This window comes from Alligator mississippiensis, chromosome 6 (assembly GCF_030867095.1).
Source record: "Alligator mississippiensis isolate rAllMis1 chromosome 6, rAllMis1, whole genome shotgun sequence".
Lineage (NCBI taxonomy): Eukaryota > Metazoa > Chordata > Crocodylia > Alligatoridae > Alligator > Alligator mississippiensis.
In genome coordinates, this window is record NC_081829.1 from 40,719,460 (window position 1) to 40,742,273 (window position 22,814).

The following is a 22,814-nucleotide window of genomic DNA, read 5'->3' on the forward strand; positions in this document are numbered from 1 at the left end:
CCTCTGCACTGGACTCTTTCCAATCTATCTACATCCTTCTTCAAGTTTGGGGCCCAAAGCTAGACACAGAAATTCAGGTTGTCACAACCCAAGGGTGTGATTTTTGTTTGTGTGTGCTTCGGCACTGCTAAATTATTTCCCGCCACTCGTAGCTTTCTTTTCAGGGTGCATTTCTAGGTTCCAAAAGAGAAATGCACGGTGCAAGGAGTTCCCGCCATTCGTATACAAATTTGTGTCCCACTATTGGCCAGTTCTAAATTATTCCCATGTGGCGGCTAGTGATTGGTTTGCTAGCCGTATAAGAGGCTTGAGTGGTTTCCGCCCAAGTTGGAGAACTCCACGACTATCAGGAGGAGGAGAACTTCACGTCTCGTGAAGATCTCCAAGCGCTGCAGAGCCTATCAGACCCAGCATGTATATCAAGAAGGCTATAGAGGTCTGATCAGCCTCTCGCCTCTCCCCGTCGCCGCCTGATCCCTCGACGTACCCTTCCCTGCGCGCAAGTTCCACGGAGCCTAGCAAACTTCGTGTGAGTCTATTCAGAGCTCTTTGCTTCGAGTACTTTCTTCGGTTGACACGATGGGCTCACGGTTTAGAGCTCTCAACCGGATTGGGCTAGAAGGTTCAGGGGAAGGAACTCTAGTCCGCCTCTCTTCTTTTCTGTCTGTAACTGCAACTCAAGCAAGTTTTCCTGCCTGCACCGCGACCATCTTCAGTGTAAGTAAAATAATCTTAAATCAACCACTAAGCGTCCGTGCCTAATTCTAGCGTGCCGCCTGCCTTCCCCGACCCAGCGTGTCCGGGCTGCTGGCCACAGCCCGCCGCACGAAACCCCCCCCCCCCCCCCCCCCCGAGGGCCTCGGACCGCTCCCGGCCCGCACACAGGTGAGGCCTCGCCAGTGCTGAATAGAGCAGAAAAATCACTTCCCTGGATTTATAATCAATACTCCTGTTGATACAACCCGGTATGCTGTTGACTTTTTTGGCAACAAGAGCATGCTGTTGGCTCACATTCAGCTAATGGTCTACTGTAACCCTTATGTTTTCTCCCCAGTACTGCAGCCTAGACCAGTCTGTATCTGTGCATGAAATTATTCTATTCCAAGTGTAAGACTTTGCACTTGTCCCTGTTGAATCTCACCTGCTCCACCCAACTTGGTGCCATCTGCAAATTTGCTATGTATGTACTCAATCCCACTGTCCAAATCATTACTTTAAGATATTAAACAACTCCCGACTGAGGAGAAACCCACTTGAAACCTCCTCCCAACTAGACATTGAGCCATTTATGACTACACACTGAAAGCAACTGCCCTACCAGTTATGTATCCACATTAGAGTACTTGGTCTAGTCTGTGTTTTCTTAGCTTGTTAATGAGAATGTTATGGGAGACTGTCAGAAGCTTTGCTAAATCAAGCTTTGCCAAATTAGCTGCTTGCTCCCCCATCCATAGAGTGTTACCTTATCATAGAAGGAATTCAGGTTGGTCAGGCATAACTTGCTCTTGATGAATCCATGCCGATTGTTTCTGAACACCTTGTTCTCCTCTAGGTGTTTCACAACTGACTCCTTGAGGACTTGCTCCATGATTTTTCCAGGGAACAGTCAGACTGATAGCTCTGTAATTCTTCAGATCCTCATTTTCCCTTTCCAAGCATCTGGGACCTCATCTGACCTCTGCAAATTCTCAAAGAGTATAACCATTGGCTGAGCTAGTTTCAAAGCCATTTTCTTCAGTACGTTACGGTGTATTCCATACAGCTCTGCCAACCTGAAATCATCTAACTTCTCTAAGTAATCGCTAACCTATTATTCTACTACTCTAGGCTATTTGTCTCTCCCTTATCTTTGCTGCCAACTGAACTTATCATCCACTATCTGCCCCATTGTGAAGGCTGACATAAAAGAGATATTAAACACTTCAGTCTCCTCACCATCATCTGTAACTAGACTGCCTTCTGCATTCCATAAGAGATGTAGTTTCACTGGCCTTCCTCTTGACATACCGGTACCTATAAAATCCCTTTTTATCGCCTTTTACGTCCCTTCCCAGCTGCATCTCAAATCGTGTTTTGGCCTTTTGTTATATACTACCCTCATACTGTGACTGAGTTTCTACATCTTGCAGGATTAATTTTTTAGTTCATCTCATTGAAGAGATTCCTGCCTAGCCTGGCTAGCATCTTGTTGCACTTCCCAGTCTTCAGTCACTTCAGCATAGCTTGCTTCTGTACTCTTAAGAGGGCCTCCTTAAAAGTACAGCCAACTCTTCTAGACTCCTCATCCCTTTAGACTTGCCTCCCAGGGGATCCTGCCCACCATTTCCTGGAATTTGTTAAAATCTGCTTTTCTGAATCAGAGGCCTTTATTCTGCTGCTCTCCTTCCTTCCTCCCCTTAGGATCTTGAACCCTAACATTTCATGATCAGTCATCTAAATTACCTTCCACCTTCATATTCTCAACCAATTCCTCCATGTTTGTGAACAGGAAGTTAAGAGCCTTCCCTCCTTGTTTGCTTCTCTACCATCTAAAACAAAAAGTTATCCCACACATACTCAAAGAATTACTTGGGCTGCTTGTACACTTCTTTGTTTTCCTCCAAAGACATGTCCAGATAATTAAAGACCCGAATGAGAACCAAGTCCTGCAATCTGGAAACTTCTGTAAGTTATTTAAAGAAGGCACCATCCACCTCTTTCTCCTCATTTGGAGGCTGGTGTGTATATATGTGTATATGTGAAACACCTCTTCCTTCCTATTTTTCCTAAACAAGCTATGACTAGAGTATAATCCTGGATGGTTATGTGAACTATCCAACCACACTCTGTAATCCCAATTACAGTAGAATTTTGCAATTTGTACTAGGAGCTCCAATTCTTCCCATTTTTACCCCCGTGCTTCTTACATTGGTATATAAACATACTTTATGGGCACTTACACACATGCAGGGAGGCTGCTCCGATGTGCTGTAAATCCAGCGTGTGTCAGAGCCAGCTCAATTAATTGAGTCTGCTGGAGTGTGGAAATTAATGTGCTCCAGTGGCCTCCAGCCTCACGAGTATCAGTGTCCTTGTGCTGAAAAATAGCGGCAGGGTGCTTTGAACTCAATTTGTTGAACAAGCTTTAGTTCAAAGTGCCCTTCTGCCATTTTTTCAGTGCAGGGATGCTGATACGCATGGTGCTTGGGCACTTTTAATTTGAGTGGTTCGCAAATTAGAGCACACCACCCCGCCTCCCAGAGCACATGTATAAACACCCTATTATGGTAAATATTCCTATTTGCATTAATGATGGTAATCAATATGTTCTGTCAGTACTGAGTGCAGAACTGAATCCATAAAGATATTTCCATTGGGTATTATTCATTTTCTGTCATTCACAGTGTTTAGACCAATCAACTGTATTAACTAAGACGAGGGGGGAAAAAGCAAAGGAACAAAGGTAAAAGGAAACAACAATTCTCTCTGGATATCAACATTCAGTTATCTTTGATAACTAATTTTTGTAACAGATAACTGTTCTGTAGTTTCAGAACATATCTCATGTTCAGTGTAAAAGTATTAAAGTCATGAGGCTAAAAAAAAAAGAGAAAGAAATGTAATTGTGCTACATGCAGAGACAGAAGATGTCAAGGGAGATTTACAGTACTTCTGTGCCACACTTAGATTTATCATTTGGTCAGCATTTTGCAGCTTCTGGCAAAACAGCTTCATTACTTTCTCCTCTCTTGTTTTAAAACTTGTTATTTTGAGACTTATGATTTACACAAGACTGTCACCATTCCTAGATTGCCAACTTTTAATATTTAAAAGAGGAAAAAGTTATTTAAAATGGTTACTAGATTCATCATGTCTGGAGAACAACAATTTAGAAAACACTGACTTTTATTCATCAAGTTAATACTTTACACATCAGTGCAGTGGTAAAGGCAAGTAGGAGGCCATTCTTTTTAAAGGTCATTCTTTCAATTAATGGAAAATTCCAACCCACCAATACAAGCTTCATCCACTCTAGTCTTAAAATAGCTCAGATTCTCCAGTTACTTTATCATGTATACACACTCTCCCCTCCTTCCCCACACCATTTTACAAACCACAATGGTCTACTGCTCAAGGCAACTCCATCCACCATAACTGGAAAACCACTTAAAATGATAAGGTATGGCAAAAGACAACATGAAAACCAGTGGTTTCTGTGATTTTGGTTTTAATACATTTGGTGGCTTTTTAAATTTTTTGCTCAAGGATTTCATCAAACTATATCTTGCTCTGGGAACCCAGTCTTCCCTACTGATGCATGTGTGAGGACACAAGTCAAACCTTTGACTGGAGAGAAAAAGTTACACAAGAAAAATCATTGTTGCCCTCAATTCAGATATGGCAAAACATGCAAAATACACAGATTTACAATCTATTCATTTTCCTTGCATCTGCACACTCAGAACTACATGGCTTAACATTAGGTATTGTGGAAATAGATCAGAAAATCTGCATTACCCATAGTGTGAGAGAAGTCAGGAAGTTTAGTTTTAAAATGTTAGTGTCAGAGCTAATACCAAACAGAGTTCAATATTACAGAAAGTTGTGATTAGCGGTCTTTTGGTAAAGTAGGAGTCTACCGCAAACAGCACAAAACTGGCAAATCTAAGAAATGAAAATTCTGTATTTTTCTTTATTAGATTTAGTTATCAGGGAGAAGCTGCTTACAAACTGATGGCAGCCATTCAGTGTAGCAATCAAAAGACTACATATGTTTAAAGGCAGCAAGGTGCCTTAGATAATCCTTTCATTGTTTGTCACAGAGGCATAGACTCTTGCCATGTGCAGATATTTCTATTCCATTGATCAAATCAGATAACACCCACTTTCAAATAAAAGGGGAAGTCACTCTCTTCCAGCATTTTGCTTCCGACAGTTTTTTAGAAGCACAACAGCTAAACCTTTTGTTATAGTCGCTCTTATTTAAGAGTCTTGCTACAAATTTCAGTGCCAAGCAAAGTACATCAGGCTAGCCTGAAAGCGAAAGTGTTTTCTGAATAGACTAGTTAAGTGGTGCCTGTATTTATATAGTCCCTTTCACCTATTTACCATACAATGCTACACATTTGAGTTATCAAGACTCATACTGGATCATTCTGTAGCAGAAAGCCCCCTTTTCCTCTTGCCTGCATTTGCTCTCCCCTCTTTGGATATGTTTCTCTTTTTCTACCTTTTCTTCCTTCCTCTCTCTTTCACTTTAAGATAAGGAATTGTGTTTTAAAATTTGTGTGTGCACATTTTGTATCTCCCCTTGTAGTTTGGTATTTTTATCTATTTGTGCGCCATGGCATTTGTAGCTTATATTTTATACTCCTCACCTTTCAACTTTCAACTAAATGTGTTTAGTTTCATAAGTAAGTTATACATTGTAACAATGTTAACAAGGGCAGGATTCAAATTGCCCTTCCCTGTATCAGGCTGGCCCCTGAAAGAGCGAGTGAATCAGTGATTGAATGTGTAACAAGGTAGCACACAGCAATTAACACCTGGAAGCTGCAGATCAGCCAACGGAAGAACTCAATAGAAGACAATATAACAACCAGGAAATCTCTAAACATCACTGATCAAGGGCTAGAAGCCTGGCCTGAGTTAATCAACGCCGGGGACCAACTTTTGGGCTGAGTATCTCCAGATCAACCGCTCCCAGAGCCCTATTCTAAAATCATCAACGGATTCCCAAACCTGCACATACATGCGGATGACCCCTGGGGCTGACAGATGCCATCCAGTAGCCACCGGGGGGGAAGGGGGGGGGGGGGGGGGGAGTCCCACGAGGGTCAATGACCCCTGGATTGGGCAAACCTGAAAACTGGGGAGTCACCAAAGTCTGCCAGGGACAGATAAAAGGCAGTGAAAAGTGACCCTCAGGGGCGCCCTCTTGATCTCCAACTCGACCAGACCTGTCCAGCCAGAAGGACCAGCCGGCAACCCCCTTCTGGAAGATGATACCACACTGAAAGAAGCCTCAACGACAGACTCCAGCGCTTGTAGGATAGGTATACCTGACTCTGTAGCCTGCAACTGTGTGTGTGTGTGTGTGTGTGTGTGTGGACCAGCCCCAAGGTTTATGATTACAGTGTTTCAATCCGCCTAATAAACTAGAATTTTAAGGATCCCGAGTTGGACATTTGTAGCCAACAATTCCCAGTACCAAGATAAGCATGATACTATGCAAACAAATGATGTTGTGGTACAAGCAAAACAGTGCAGGATAAACTTAGGGGGAGTGGGGGTGGTCATCTATTCCCAGTAACAAGGATTCACAATTAATACAGCTGGAATAATTACAATTTGTTTCAGTCTGGCCACTTCTATAGAACAACTCAAAAAATATTTTTGGTTCACATAAAGCCAAGCCAAAATTTGTCAGGTTTATTTGAAAAATGTATTTTGGGTCATATCAAAGAACACTGCTTTCAGGTTACCCTTTGTTTAAAGTTAAATCTATTTTAAACAAAAAGTCTGTCTCTAAACAAAATGTATTTAAGAGAAAGGGTCTAAATGAAACATTTCAGAGTTCCAAAAAGTTTCATTAAGGCATTTTTTAAATTCCATTCCCCCCCCCCAAAGTTATTCAGCAAAATTCACATAAATTCACAAAAGTATTTAGGTTCCCTTAAAACTTCATTTTTAGCCAACTTGCCATTGGTCAAGTAGGTTGTGTCAAGCTCTACAATTCATTCTGATTTATTTGGGAATTCCAATGTATTCCTTCCCTTTTCCCAAGAAAGAGAATTTGGTGCTAATGAAAATATAACTGGACATTGATCACTGTTTTCCTTGGTCTGAAAACAAATTCAGGTGAAAAAATCCACTATGGAATATGATCAGAAGTTTCACTTTACTGCACACATCTACCTACGATATATATACATATTCACTAGATTAAAGAAAAAGCTAGTTCATAATATGAAGTAACCCTGTGGCAATTCTATCATCATTCACACCCAAAAGATTCTAGCAAATGGAGCATATGGATTTCAGAGAAGCATTACTCTATTTTCCCAACCAAAAACCAGTAAATACATGCACAGAAAAAGCTCCCAGTAGAACACTGAATACTTTATATACTTACTTGATAAGCCCTAATCAAAGACTGCACAGCTAGGTGGTCCTCAACTAGTTTTTCGGCTTTATATGCTGTCTGGGTCAGTCCATGGCTCTGAAGCAGTGATGAACAGTCTGGTAAGTACGCCTGACCAGGAGGAGCCCCAGCGTTGGCATTTTGAAAAAACAAATCCCAAGACTGGATACCAGTATAGAAAAGAAAGGAAATCTCTCTGTTGGAACAAATAAACTCACAATGGCAAAAGCAGCAGTTAGACGTGACAATGAATGACATCACACCATTGCAGAACCAAAACTAGCTAGCTGACGGCCTTTGTCATATTTCAATACATACACAATTCCTGTGGCAAATTAACGGCTCTCTATGCATGTAAGTTTATTGTTTATTATAAGTTTATTGTTCTGAATGCTACCATTTGCCAATGATGGAGAGCTTTGTGTTAGAAGAAAAATACCAGTGAAAGTTCAATGTCAGGTGTGAGTGTTTTTCTGAATGAGCTGGTCAGTATCATGCCTATTCCTCATCATCCTGGAACATTATATTAATCTAGACTTCAGGGTGTTTGTAAACTTGTAATCTGCCATAATTACAAAAATCTAATTAAATCACAAATGTCGCTACTTAAGTCATGATACCTAGTTCCCTCTGAATAACAAAGCTGGAAGTCAATCTTTGGTTTACTGACAAGCTTTAGATCTACTCAGTGGGGACCAGAGGCAGACAGTCCATCCCAAAAGTCTGACAAGAAAAACTGGCCACAGTATCCTGAATCTGTGTATTCCTAACTGCCTAAGCCAGGGTTTCAAAGTGCTCCAGTTTCAAGTTACAGCTTCTCCCTGCCAGCAACAAAAGGCTTGGGCACCAAGGGTATAGGCACTATATACCACCCTAAGAAATACATTCCCTTCCTTTGTTCATTGAGCATTAAGAAGGCTCCTTTCTTATCTCAATACAGATGTGCACGACTTGGTGAACATCAGCCCTCCCCCTTGTAAAATGGCAATGCTGCCGTGCTCACAGGGGTTTCGTGATATTCTATATTTATGGAAGCACTTTAAGGGTTTATGACAAAAGGTGCTAAAGAAGCACCAAGTGTTATCAAATCACTTCAGTGGATAGAGCTGAAGCTGGAACAATGGTTAGAGACTCAGTTGTTTAAGAGCCCCAAAGCTTTAGAACATATTTTGTTCTTTATTCTTATTTGTATCTATTTTAAAAGCTTAGCAAAGTGCTATAGGATTGTTTTCTCTCATTTAGGAACTTCGGTGCATTCTTCCAAGGAACTTGCATAACTGAAAGTTCTGCCCCATCCACATGTGTCATTCTGAACTGGCACAGATCACAGCAACCTGGTTCTGTTGACAGCCTGCTCTCTTCCTACCACTCTACTGAGAACTTGGTTCCCCATTTCCCATAGAATTTTTTTTCCCCGCATAAAAAGTATGTATCAAGATGTTTCAAATCCTTACTCTTCTTGAAACAGATATTCTGAAGCTCAGCTAAAGAAGCTCCTCAGTCAGTCACTTGTACTGCACAAAACCGACAACAAGAGAGCTAGGCTTCCAGTGTTTTCAATGGGTATCAAACAAGGGGGCACAACTATTCAAATCTAGTGTTAGGTTCAGACTTTGTTAACTGCTTAAAGTTACTCAGATGCCGGAGCTCTGAATGTCTTCCTCCCTATGTCAGATTTTAAATGTTTTATTTGCATGTCTCCACAGTGGTACTTAAGGCCTTCAGAGCATAGGAATTATTTTGGTAATTCAAAATGAAAGATCATTATTACATTAAAAATTCCAAATATCCTATTAATTCAGATGTGTAGTTTCCAGATGAGATCGGTTATGAATTAAAAGTTATATTTTCAAGTAATCCAGGCAAAATATTAATTACGTCCAGTTCCCCATCACTTTCTCAATTGGGGGGGGGGGGGGTTTGTTGTTTTTTGTGGGGGGGGTTATTTTTTTGTTTGTTTGGGTTTTTTTTACAGACAGAGTAGTGAGCAAGCAATATAATATAACTTCCTGTCAAATGCCAAGAGACTGTACTTTTAGACGCTATAATGCAGGATAGGCTGTCTCACAGGTCTCACTGCCTTTGGCAGAAGTTGATAGTCTGGTTAATAAAATCTGAATAGTCTAAATAACTGTTTTGAAGATGTACAACCATGGCGCTCTAACCAACTTCTGAAAGGCTACATTTGAAGGCATATGTGGATGGAGGGAAGGAATCCCATACATTTCACTTCTGCTATCAATGTTCTTGAACGTATTGATTTGTTGAACAGGTTTGACATTTAATCAGAGGGGAAGGAAAATACATCATTTGGCTAAAGAAAATTAGTTTTTCCTAGACACACATCCATCAACCTTCAGGAACTTATATGGCATCTTTCAAGATTGATACCGGAGTACCGTCTTTTGGAGTTCTTGTATCAGTGTCTGTCTCTGCTAATAATGCTTGCTATGTAACTGAATGGATAAAAGACCCACTCAGTTTCACAACTCACTCAGTAGAATGAATAGTCTCTCAGTTCTTTCTTTATTCAACAGAGATCTGGTTACATTGGGCTGAGTTATACCAAGGAATAGGAGACTGTTAATGGCATAGGGACATAAGCTATAAACAAAAATTATTAAAGAAAAAAACGGATGTTGATCCCCAGTGACTGATCCTCTGTTGAGAGCAAACTTTCATCTTCCCACAGCAGCAAATTCATTAGATACTTATGCCTGAGCTTTTAATTTCAAAATAAGTCAAAATGTCAAATAATATGATGACATTTCGTTATCACATATTATGCAGTACTACAAAACTAGTCTGAAATAGGTTATTTACACTATAGCATCACTGGAGGAAACTTAAAGCAGTTTGTCCTCTCAAGTATGGCAGAAACACACATCTTGAGCTAATTTTATAGCATCACTGTTCATACAGAGCAAGGTTGTTTTTATAACACCGATTTCCAAGTACACAATATAAGGAAGCAATTAAATACTCGCAGTAGAATGGCTGCATACAGGAAAACATGGTTACTATTATGTACTCAATATTCAACCATGCCGTTTTGTAATTAATCTTGCGATAGTAATAACTGAGCCTTGTCAAGCCCCTTCCCTATGATCTATGGCCCTGACATCATTCTATGAGCAGAAATAATGATGCCTTTTTCAGAGTTCATGTCACATTTTATTCCCACAGCTGTTTTGGATGCTACTTTCAGAAGAAGAAAGACAAATGCAGAAGCAGAGATGCTTCAAAAGGAAAGGATCAAGTGGAGACGAGGTGGGGAAGCAGGGGAATACAGGAGAAATTCCTTCTGCAACCTACCATCTAACCAGGTTTAATCTCTCCTTGGCTTTGCAGAAGTTTCCTTAATATCTACATATTCAGGGAAGCATTTCTAAGGTCAAAACACTAACGATGCTGGAGTCTAAACCTGAAACAAAGTCACCTTGCAAAGCAGTATGTTAAAAGAGTGAGCAACCAAATCTTTCAATCTTATGAGAAAGGAAAATACTGTTGAGAGCCATGGTTTGTGGGCATTTAAAAATAAAGTTTTCAAAAAGAGAGGAGAAAGTGGAGTTTGTTTTAAAAGTTGAAACAAAAGATGCAAGCTGACAAGATACATCTGAGCAGAACAGCAGAATGTCCAAAGGGAAGTGAAATAACTAGGGCTATCAATTAATCACCATTAACATGCACGATTAACGTGTTAATTGGTTCTTGCATTAATTTTTTTTAACCCATTAATCGCACACATGATTCTGAAGCCCACACCTGGGCTCCACTCAGCCACCATCACCACTGCCTCTGGACTGCTACAGCAGGGTAGCGGTGGCAACAGAGGACCGAAGAACAGCCCAGGCATGGGCTCCGGGCTGCTGCAGCGGGAAGGCTGGGGTGGAGGCGGGGAGGTACATGCACAGACAGACACAAGAGCAGCCGCAGCATGCATGAGGTCAGGAACACAACCAGGAGGCGTGTACAGCAGTGCCCAGCAGGTAAGTCTGTGGAGGTGAAGGGGCAGGTGGAGACAGAGGGAAGGGGCGGGGGCAAATTGCGGGTCCCTACAGTGAGGGAGGTAGCAGGGCAGGTCATGAGACAGAGCCGCAGGCAGCTCATCCAGGGGTGATTGGGGGGGCGGGGGCGCCTCCCCACTGCTGCGTGCACTCCTGAGGAAGGCATGGCAGGGCACGTACCCCCAAAATTTGTGTGTGGGTCAGAGACAGGCTGCCCGCTGCAGGCTGGGGCTCTGTACCCTGCTGCCTATGCTCCAGGAGCCATGCAATACCATGTTGTGCCTCCTGCCACTGGGCAGGCAGCAGATGCAGCATGGCCAGTGCACAGCTCCTGGAGCAAAGGCAGCAGGGCACAGAGACTCAACCTGCACCCCTGGACAAGCCTCCCGTGGCTCTGTCCCATGACCTGCCCTGCCCCAGAGCCCCATACACCCTTGCCCCTCGCGCCATCCCTTCCCCTCCCCCCACTCCTTCCCATCCACAGACTTACCTGCTCGGTGCTGCTCTATACCCTGCCATACTGTGTTCCTATAGGGTTACCATATTTCCAGTTTCAAAGTATATCATGATTGCAACAATTATGATTGGAAAATTAGATTCATATTTATTCATTTTATTAAATTCCCTAATAAAAAGTTTGGTTTAAGATCACCAACAAGAGTGGAATCAATCTATACTTAATCTTACTAGTATCATTTTGTATTAATATTTAGCTTACCTTATGAACACTTTTAGGGTTTTCAAGCCATGCATAATACATTTCTTCCACATAATTTGAATTACTTCCACTCAGGAATGGTTCTGTGGCTCTGGATGAAACACAAAGTCGGTTCTGTAGAAATACCTTTCTGGCCACATCTTGATTTTTCAAAAATCGAATGCCAGGATGTTTTAAGGTAACTACAAGCAACCTCAAAGGACTCATGGTTAATAGAGGATCCAAGCCTAATAAAACAAAACAAATTCAAGTCAAGAGAATGGCTAATGCATTACAGATGTCTTGCAATGAAAACTGATATAAAACTAGAACTGTTTTTTAAACAGAAAAAAAACAGAACAGAAAAGTCCACTGATCAGTTATAGAGTCTGCAGATACAGATGTTGATAGCAGTGATGATCACCCATTACCATCTATCAAACCCACAAACACTTCAGAGTTGGGAACCAAAGACATCATTAAGGTTTCTAAAGCAGGAGTAGCCCCCTACTTCTAGATATGTTTCTTTGAAACCCGGGCAACAGAGATCACATTAACCCTCTCACTCCTCCTGGTACTACTGAGAGCTGTTGCTGCTGTTACTCAGGTTTTTTTTTTTAAATGAGTCAACCTTTCTAGTAGATCTCCTGGAGGGCTTCAGCCACAGAATCCTTCTGAGAAAAAAAGGGAAGACTGGTATGTCAATTTATTTTGCCATATAGGGTAGAAGTAAAAACATGCAACATTAAGGTGGGCTTTGACTGGGCACTAGGCTTAAAACCAGATTACAGCAGGGGTGATTTAGTTCAAGCTCTATAGTGATGGAGCTATCCTGTTGTGCTCCCAAAGGCCACTTAGCTTCCAGGCTCACTTTTTAACTGGGTAAGTACCCTGAAACTTTAAATGTGACAAAAAGGGAAGTGCTAGATTCAGAAGTCTTGAGCACTAGTAACTTCTAATGTTATCACAGGACATTGAAGCATTTCTAAATGCAAGCTACAGTTTGAAACCTAGCCAAAAAAGCAACCATTATGTTAATAAAAATCAAAACTCACAGGAAAAGCAAAAACAAAGTGAAAATAAATAATCTGAAAAATTATAAAGAATGTATTAACCAATAAAAGTTAGAAAACTTAAAGTTAATCCTGACTCATCTTCCATGAGTATGGAAAGTGGGTCATTTAAATTACATCTATCAGTTACCCTTACAAATGGACAGTTGGTTAAAACTGGCATAATAACAATGTATTTGTGTACATACACATCACTGAAGGGAGCATTCACATAGATCCAAGATGCAGAATATGTACCATTAGACATAGCAAAATAAGAGAAAGTTTTATCCCAGTGCAGCCCTATTTTACTAAGCCACATTATATGGACCTCCTCTGTTGACAGTCATGAAAGTTTTGCATAATTGAGGCCATGGAAGGGACATGCAGTTGAAGAACTCCGACTCCCACTTCAAATTTGGAACACTTCAGCAAAGTTCCCTGTGCATTTCAGAAGCAACACTGTTCTCCAGCTAGATCTCTGGAGGCTCCAGAGGATAGCCAACTCACTTGCAATCCACCCAACTCTCCCTCCCTGCTCTGTAAGCACTTCAAAAATGTTCCTTCTCCCCCTTTCTTCCCCAGGATCATTTCTGAAAGTGCTTCTTTACCCATGGATGCCTGCACCCTTTCTGTCTGAAGCACATGAAAGTAGGAATGAAAAGTTAATCATTTAACCAATAAGCCCAGTGGTAACCAGTTAGCTTACCAGTTATTGTTTCATGTGAGGCAGGGCACAGTCTGGCAGGGAAGGGAAGAAAGGGAAGCCATACAGTATCCCAGCAGAAACTGGAAGACAGAAGGGCAAGGGGGACTAGTACCCACAGCCTATGAAGTTAAAGAGTAAAACAAAAGTGGCCTGACTCATCAATTAAGCAATTAGCTGCTCATTCACAGGTGCTTCTCCCTTTCAAGGAGGGGCTTCATGCGGGGTTTGCTGTCTAGCTAGGCTTGTGACTGCCTCCTTCCCCCCACCCTGCAACCCCACCACAGGGCCCGGGAAGCAGCTCCCAGCAGCAACTGTGTTCCAGCTGCTGTATTATCAGTTAACCATTTAACCAATATAATTAAAGCAGGCTAAACGGATAATTTTTTAACAATATTTACATCCAAAGGCACTTGCAGCACTTCAAACAGCATATCTGTTCAATAACGGTCACAAGCTGGCAGACGGTAGATTCAGGCTAGATAATCAGGAGGAGCTACTTCATTGTCAGGGCGGCTAGGATCTGGAACCAACTCCCAAGAAAAGTGGTACTGGCTCCTACCCTGGGGGTCTTTAAAAGGAGGCTGGATGAACACCTTGCCAGGGTCGTTTGACCCCAGTACTCTTTCCTGCCATGGCAGGGGGTCAGACTTGATCTGCTCAGGTCCCTTCCAACCCTACCAACTATGAAACTATGACCCAAGTCTGGAAGGCAATTTTGATTTTTAATCTTAGTTCTGCTCTCCTCACTTATAAAATGGTTAAGTATAGAGGTGCACCAATATATCGGTCGCACATCAGATCAGTACCAATAAAAGGAAAATACATATTATCGGCTATCAGCTTTCTTTGGCCAGTGTAGCCACTACCAGTAATGTGACCGATAAATACTGCTTTCCTGCGCACAGCCACATGCATACACGCAGCCAGGAATGCAGCCCGGCAGCTTGGAGAGCAGCATCCTCCTGATAAGCCTGTAGGGAGAAAGAGGCATAAGGGACAGCAGGGGGCAGATCAAAACCCCCACGGTGAGGAAAAGAGTGGGGCAGGGGCTGCCCAGCCAGGACGATAAGTGGGACCCCGGGGCCAGGAGCAGGATGGAGCCACAGGCAGCTATTCCAGGCAGCATGGGGAAGGGGGCAGCTCCTCATTGCTGTGTGCACCCCCAGGGATGGTATGGGGGACCTGTGCCCTCCCAGATTTGTGTGAAAGGCAGAGACAGGCTGCCCACTGCGGTCTTGGGGCCAGAAGCTGCGCCCAATTCTTCCCGGTGGGGGGCTGAGCTGGGCTGGGCTTGGAGCAGACTGGAGCAAGGTGGGAGGGCCACAGCAGCAGTGCTGGGAGGGGTGGCTATGGGGGAGGGCCTATGGGAAATTTTTGGATGGTTACAGCCCTCCAAACCTCCGCCTAGTGCCACCTCTGCTTGGGGCCATTCTGCTGCCTTTCCCTTGGGAGCCCCTGCACTGGCCGTGCACCCCCTGGCTGCCCTGTAGCGGGGGGGTTCCTGAGGGAAAGGCAGCAGAGCAGAGTGCCCCGAGCAGGTGCAGCACTGAGGGGGAGGGGGTTGGGAGGCTATAGCCACCCCTCCCAGCACCACCACTATCACCCATCCCATGCATCTGAGCCCACCCCACTACCACTCTGAGTCCAGCCCTGGCCCAGTCCCCCAACCGGGAAGAGGCTGGTGCCACCCCTGGCCCTGAGCCCACAGTGGGCAGCCCACCCTCACCCCATACACAAGTCTGGGGATGCACCTGCCCCCCATGCCTCCCCCAGGGATGTGCGTAGCAGCAGGGAGCCACCCCCTCCACCACCCCACACCCCCTGGATGAGTAGCCTGTAGCTCTGCCCCATGCCCTGCCCTGGGATCCCATTCACCACCTTGGCAGGGAAACATCTACCACAGCCCCAGCCCCACTCCCTCACTGTGGGAGCCTCAACCTGCACCCCTCCCCACAGCCTTACCAGCAGGATGCTGCTCTCCAAGCTGCCAGGCTGCTTTTCTGTAAATCGGCTTTTGAGTCAGTAACAGCAAATATGGCTGGTTAATAATCAACCAAGAAAATCTTTATCGGTACACCCCTAGTTAAGTTGTAGTTCTTTCACAAGGTAATGACAAAGAAAAATTACTGTTTGAATAACACTTTGGAACAATTCAATGCGAACTCACTTCAAAGGTCAGGATTGAAAACAGCTTTCCTAGTAAACCTTCTTTTATTATTTAAATGCATCTAGGAACATAGCATCACTACAGTGAGCCTCTCATAAGAGTACAGATGGCACACTGAAACTAGCCCTGACAGGCTAAACCCAAATGGGAAAAAAAAAAATCAAAATCTAATGTCCTGGATCAGAATTCAAGAAATGAATGCTGATTCACTATGAAAACCCTCAAATCAGGTCAACAAATAGAAAATATGGCTATAAAGACATTAAAAATGTTGACTCTGTAAAATTACAGTCATCTCAGAAACAGCATCCTAGCCCAAGAGGGTTTTGCCACTTTTCAGTTACTACTTAGGTAGCAGAGCATATGTTAAAACAACAGGTGAACTAGTTACAAGATACTAGCTCCACAACACACAATACATGCGTTACAGCTGCTAAGCACAGATAGAATGCAATGGAGCATATTCCCAACATATTTGAAAAATCACATCTAAGTCTTTCCAATTCTTTCAGCATTCCATTTTGAGACATGGTGCTTCCTATCTAGCCATACAGCTAAGCGACTTGTCCAGAGTCTTACAGACTATTGCATCAGATCCTGGCTTCCACAAAAGCAGCTGTCAAACTCATCTTATTTCAGAGCACTAATGTAAAGATCTCCTTGTGGAGGGTTGATACAGTCAAAGTGAAGAAGGACTTTCCTTCTTTGCTTTGACTGTATCAACCCCCCACGGGGACCCTCCTTCATTATCATAACAAGCAGTGTCTATCACAGAAGTGGCCAAACTGCAGCTCACAAGCCACATGTGGCTTGCCAGCATGGTACTTGTGGCTCTCCCAATTTTCCCAACTCAGGTACCAGGCTGCTGAGGCAGGAGTTGCAGCTGTGCCACATACCCCAGGGCACGCTCCCCACAGGGAAAACATACTGGCTTGACACTGTGGCACTGGGAGTGGGGGAGGGAGTGAAGCAGGGGGTCACCTCCACTCCAGGTTGCTTAGCACCCTCCTCCACACATTCCTCCTCCTCCCCCCACTCTCCAGCTCTTGAATTTCCATGGAGGATTGAATGTGGCTCCCAGGGTGAGTAACTCTGGTCACCCTGGCCTAACATCTCTCATTCACTGTTAAGATGCAAATTCCTGCCTCGATCTGCCTCGCAGTGCAGGACTCCATTGTCCACTTAAGTTTTCAAACCAGCACCTATGTGCTTTCACTCATTCTGCCCCTAAAGCTTGGAAGGCATCCCCCCATAACAAAGCTAAGGGCATAGACATACAAACTATCTACAGTGGGGGAAAAGGGAGCAGAGCATGCATCATGGTGAGAGAAAGCTAGACCACAGTAAACTTGCACTGTCTTCCTTGACAGCTAAGTTATCACAAGATAGTTAGGCACAAAAGTATTTACTGAAGAGTAGCTGACACAAGGTAAAGTCTTAGCCTCTTCTACCCTGCAGCACAGTGTTCCTACATCCATAAAACACTGAACCCTCCTTGCCAGCATAAAGGCCACTGGTGTGCCACTTCTTCAATCTCCTGTGTTCATCTGCTTTCTTCTGCCTATTGTGCAAATTGCAAGATCTTTGGGCAGAGACCATCTTTCTGTTCTGTATTCATAAACTATCTAGTCATTACTACAATACAAGTAATCACCACCAAGTACAGTACTTTGGAAACAGCCTATTACGTCAAACAGAAATCCAGAATAATACCAGGCAATGCTGAGCAGACTCAATAGTTTTTCTAGCCCTGGTATATTTTTCTGGATAAAGTATTTATTTTAAATGTAATAGTGTTAACAACAATGGAAATGCTACAGCATAACATGATACCAGGGTGCTATCAGAAAAAGACAAAAGATGTCACAATGCTACTTAGGGCCAGCAAGCTAAGAGGGAAGTGGAATAAATAACTGCACAACACATTTTTGCTCAATAGCAATAAATAGCTTCTTAAACACATGCTCCAAAGGCAGCCTTTTTAACCTCACTGGAGACAAATGCATCCAAAATACAAAGACAGTTCATTCCTAAAGTGTAACTGACAATTTAGCAACATTTATGCCTGTGCTGTACCACTGCTACAATAAAGAACAGGAAGAGAGGAGAAAGAGAAAGGGCTACCCGGACAGCCCTCCCCAAATCAACACATTCTCTCTTTTACAGTTCGCTTCCCTGCTACATGAGTCTCTTACACTAAAAAGAAAAAAAGAGCAATGGTATTTAAATTAATCACAAATGTGGTAAGGAACATCCTGGGTCAGAGGGAAATCCAGAAACTCACATTTTTCCTTAAAAAGACAAGATTTCCAATTTCACCAGAAAACAGAAACAAGGAGCCTGTAAGTGATACCAAGCCATTTTCTTCTAGTTCCATTTAAAATTTCAATATGGGGTCAGTGCCCCAGATTAAGAGGTAATCCAATTACTAAACACACAATCTAGAAAGGTGAAAACCAGATTATTTCACTCCTATAAATGTACAAAGATTATTACTGTGGCAAATTGGTACCAGATATGTTATCCCTGCCTCATAAAAAAGTAATGCCTCAGTTTATGCAGGCATGAAACAAATAGACAAAGCCATTGCTGGCATAACTCTGTTCAGATTTATACAAAGGACTAATTTTGCTCAGTAATCTAACTTCTTCCTGATTCTTCCTTTGTACCTGCTGCCCTTCAGAGATGTCAGCCATCAGCATCAAAACTAGACAAATTAGAGACCACCGGCTTGATTACAAAGCACTCCAACCTACTCAGCCCTGAACCTGTCATTCAAAACCAGCACAAAGGGCAACAGACAGAATCAAGAAGCAGATAGGATTGTTTCAATTCATACCATCTCCCAAATCAGCTCTCAAATGGTAAAGGGTGCACCGAGATAGGAGCACCGAAACGAAAGTAAAGAATTAAAATCCATAGGATAGAAAAATGAGGAAGAATGACCTGGAAGGAAGGGTAATTTTGCATTCACTAAACAGTATATTACAGCAGCATTAAAATGATGGAGGAAAACTGAAAGCTCTAAGGGATTTACATGGCCAAAAGCAAGAGGTGCGCAGGTCATTGTTAACCAATTGGGAAACTGCGAGAACCAGTCAGAGGTGCTGCAGCACTGACACCACAGGGTGAAATTCCCCATGCATCTCTTTTCCCAAGGCATGTGGAGCCAAACTGGGAAGAAGCTGCAGCAGAAAGGTGTGCCTGCCTGGCTTAAGCGGGGTAGCTCTACCTGGGGGAGCAGCATTTATATTCAAGTTGCTGCTGCCACCAGGTATAAGCATCCCATATGCCTCCATTTTCAGGAGGCAAGGTTTTCTGAGTAGATGTCCTATCTTTTATTAGACCAAGTAAGCAGTTGGAAAAAAGTTCTTGGCAAGCTTTCAGGCGCAGTCACCTTTTTTCCATTTTCAGGAGGCATATCAGAACCAAACTGGGAAGAGCTGCAGCAGAAATGGCACGTTTGTAGGCATAGCATAATGCAAGCAGGTGCAGCTTTCTCCAGCAGCCACTTTTCAAGTTTGGCTACAACACCTCCTGAAAACAAGAGATGTGTGGGTGTATGGGCCACATGTTTTCATTTCCACAAGACGCCATGCAGTGTAGGACCTGGAAAGGCTGCAGCAGGAGCACACACCCCTGCTAAAGTTTCTTTCCATTCGTGCTCTGCAGGAGGTATACCATATTGCGGTGGGTTGGATATAATATTAATTATATAATCTAATCCGGTGGTTCTCAACCTTTTTAGACCCAAGGCACCTGTGGACAGACTCAAAACACCCCTCAAAAATCCATAGTTGTGGTGTTTTTGAGTTCTTTGCAACTAAAAAACTGCTCTATTTTTCTGTAGTCAAAAAGAGTGAAAAAACTAAGCTGGCATTTTCCATACAAAATTCCTGGGTTTATTGTGTGAATCATACTTGTAAACCAAACAGTGCTAACATTGTGTGGCACCCTGTGGAACTCTTGAAAGGATCTCCAGGCACCCGAGTTGAGAATCACCAACCTAATCAATTACTAACATACTAATTAATATCAATTACAACATTTATATTATAATGTGCACGATATATTTAAAATTAGTTCTTTAAATGGCCATACTAAATTCTGAACAGTTTTGGATGGGTGCCTCAAATCTAAAATGGTTCAGAACCACTGCCATAGCACATAGGCCTCAACTATGGCACAGCCTGAGGCACTCAACAAGCAAATGAGCAGATTTTCAATCCATGTCCAAGAAATCATCATGGGAAACTGACCATCTTGTCATAGTCATAGAGTCATTGAGATGTAGGGCTGGAAGGTCACCTAGTCCAGAGGCTACCTAGTCCAACCCCTGCCCAAGGCAGGGTGATCCCTATCCAAACCATCCCACACAATCCATGATCTAAACTCTACATAAAACTACCCTCAACCCTGACACAACACAGACCTAACACCATAACCTGCCACTGGTAACACAGGGGAACCACAGCAGCCAATGGCCTACTTCTATAAAATACTGTCAATATATGCTCAAGCGATCCTAGAAAGAGGGCCATGCCCCCGACTACAGAGCAAGGCAAAAACCCTGCAGCTCATACTAATATGACCATGGGGTAAAATTTTCTTTCCTTCTTTCTAACAAGAAGTGTGGGTTGTTTCCCATACATAGTGTTGGTCTGGCTCTGAGTGAAGGGGAAAGACCCTCTAGGCAGGAAACTCTGGCTTTGGCCGGGTAGGAGGCCTGGCACTTGCCTGCCTTGGATGTAGCCAACACACATTGCCTGTGGGAAGGCTTTAAGGTTGTGAACTACCACAACCCCATATTCAGTCTTTCTTCTAGAAGTCCCAGTTTTCCATCCAGATGCCACAGTCTGGGATATAACCCACACTTGTTATCAGATAGAAGGAAGGAAAGAAAATTTCCCAAGCTGGTGGCTGCCTCGCACAGACCGAGCCTTGTCTTCAGCTGCTTCACCCTCCCCCTTCCCGCTTCCCCGGAGCTGGACCGGGGCAGGTGGCAGCCAGGAGGCCTCCCCAGGAAAGGCCGCTTGATTAATGGAGCATGAGGGACAGGCCGGTTAACGCCTCCGCCGTGAAGAGCCGGAGCCATTAAGTCAAGCAACTCCCTCGGGCGCTGCGGGCCCCGCTCCAGCCCGGGAGCACCCGCTGCCGCCGGCACCCCGCGGCCTGGGGCAGAGCACGACTGGCCGGGCTCGGCGAGCGCGAAGCAGGACCGACCCGGGCCGGGCCGGCCCTCGCGGCTCCCCCGCACCTGGCTGAAGACAGCCCCCCTCCCCGCGCCCCCCGCCGTGAGGGCGGCGGCCCCTGAGCAGCATCAGCGCTCGCCTCCACGCCAGGCCCCGGCCAGCCCTGACGCGCCGCCAACGGCCGCCGCCGCCGCCTCACTCCGCGCCGGGCCCGGGGGACACGGCGGGCGGAGCGGGGTGCGAGAAAGGGGCCGGGCCCCGGTACCTTAGTCACGTGGCGCAGCAGCTGCGCGCGGCACGAGGAGGTCGGGCGGGGCGGGGCGGGGCGAGGTGGGGCCCCTTGGCGCGAGCGGAGGGCGCTGTCCCTGCCGCGGTGCTGGAGCTGGGTCAGGAGCAGGCTCCTCCCCGCGGGCCCCCGCACGCATGCGCCAGCGTCCAGCGGGGTGCCCGCGCCCCACCCTCTCTGCTGGTGCTCCCAGGGGCGGTCCCGCTGCCGGACCCAGGAGCCGAAGACCCTTCCCGGAGGCCAGGCAGGCACCCGCGTGCCGCTGCCCCTGCTGCCAAGCCCAGCTGCGGGGCGCCAGGGTCCAGCCCGCTGGTCTGGACTGGCCTAGCTCCCTGTGCCCGAGCCATAGTTCAGGAGACCGACAAGCCGCCGCCAGAAAGACAGCCCGAAACTTTGCCCGTTCTCTAGCCCTCCCCTGCCCCTAGCTCGGTGGCACCCGCAGGCCCAGGCGAGAGACCCCAAGCAGCCCGTCCACAAGAACTATCTTGGAGCACCCCCAGGCCCCGTCCCGCAGCGCCCGACCCTGCCCCTGCCGCTGGCATCCCCAAGCAGCCCAACACAGTACAACAAAGAAAGGAAAGGAGGAGGAAAGACAGAGAGGAAACCCTCCTAGACCTTCACCAAATTACAAGATCCATTTTAATAATTGAATATAAACAGGCACTTATCCTCATGCTATGTGAATAAGCTAGCATGGCATCAGGATTTTAATTTTCCTTCTAGCAGTTTTCATTTTCTGGTGAGCACATCCTTCTCCCTTGTTTCTTTATGCTTTAGGTACTTGCCTTGATTTATATATAAAAATTAAGCATTATTTCTGCTGTCCCAAATCAAACTACAACATAACATACAACCCAGATCAGTCATCTACACAGTCTACCAAAATTGCTACTTCAGTTAATGATTGACACCACAGCATAAATGTCAATATGTTTCATAATTTTCTAGGAACAGAAGAAGAAAGGAAAATGGAAAAACTGTACTTGAACTAGAAAGGGAGGAGGAGAGTGAGGGAGCCATAATTTATTCCAGGCAAAAAGTAAGTAACAGAAATGACTTAAATCAGAATCAACTTGGCTACAAGACTAAGCAAAATCTTAGATGGGAAGGAACACTGGCAGGTCTCAAGTGTTTATATAATAATGAACCTTAGATTCAAATCTAAGGTTTGAATCTATGATAACCCATGGTTATCTTACTGATTGATAGTCACTCTGATTTAGCTAAATATTTTATAATAAGAATATGTTGTTATAAGGATCATATTTTTTTCTAAGAAAAAAATTATCATGATCATCTTACCTGTTTTCTACCAAGAATCTGAGTAGCCTTCCAGCAACTGTCAAATTTTACTTGGTTGATATTGCCTAACTTGCTGTTATAAAATGATCTTTACATTTGGGGATATTGCCCAGATTAAGTGTACTCAGAGCAGCACATGAAGAATTGTACTCTAGGATGTTCTGTCTCACAGCCAGGAAGGAGGAGGACCCTGTAAATGGGGTAGGAAATATCATTGCAAAACAAAGATTCAGCTGAAGACAGTTGTGTGCTAATCTAACCTACTGGCCATCAGAGAAA

At 44.3% G+C, this 22,814-nt stretch overlaps 1 protein-coding gene across 7 annotated transcripts in view; it reads right to left on the bottom strand.

The window, feature by feature from the left end:
- The window catches only part of OGDHL (oxoglutarate dehydrogenase L), a 99,596-nt gene extending 78,289 nt beyond the window's left edge, over nt 1-21,307 (bottom strand). For 2 of the 7 annotated variants that reach the window (XM_019497215.1, XM_059729800.1), the window contains exons 1-3: nt 13,589-13,687; nt 11,849-12,075; nt 7,115-7,285 (exon numbers count right to left, since the gene is read on the bottom strand). In XM_019497215.1, coding sequence (XP_019352760.1) covers nt 7,115-7,285; nt 11,849-12,055 — 378 coding nt within the window. In that variant the 5' untranslated portion in view covers nt 12,056-12,075; nt 13,589-13,687. Of the gene's footprint in view, nt 1-7,114; nt 7,320-11,848; nt 12,076-13,588; nt 13,688-13,986; nt 14,568-21,212 lie in introns of those variants that run through there. The other 5 variants (XM_059729799.1, XM_006270165.3, XM_014601722.3 and 2 more) reach the window with 5 other exon arrangements.
- Nucleotides 21,308-22,814: the final 1,507 nt, after the last annotated feature.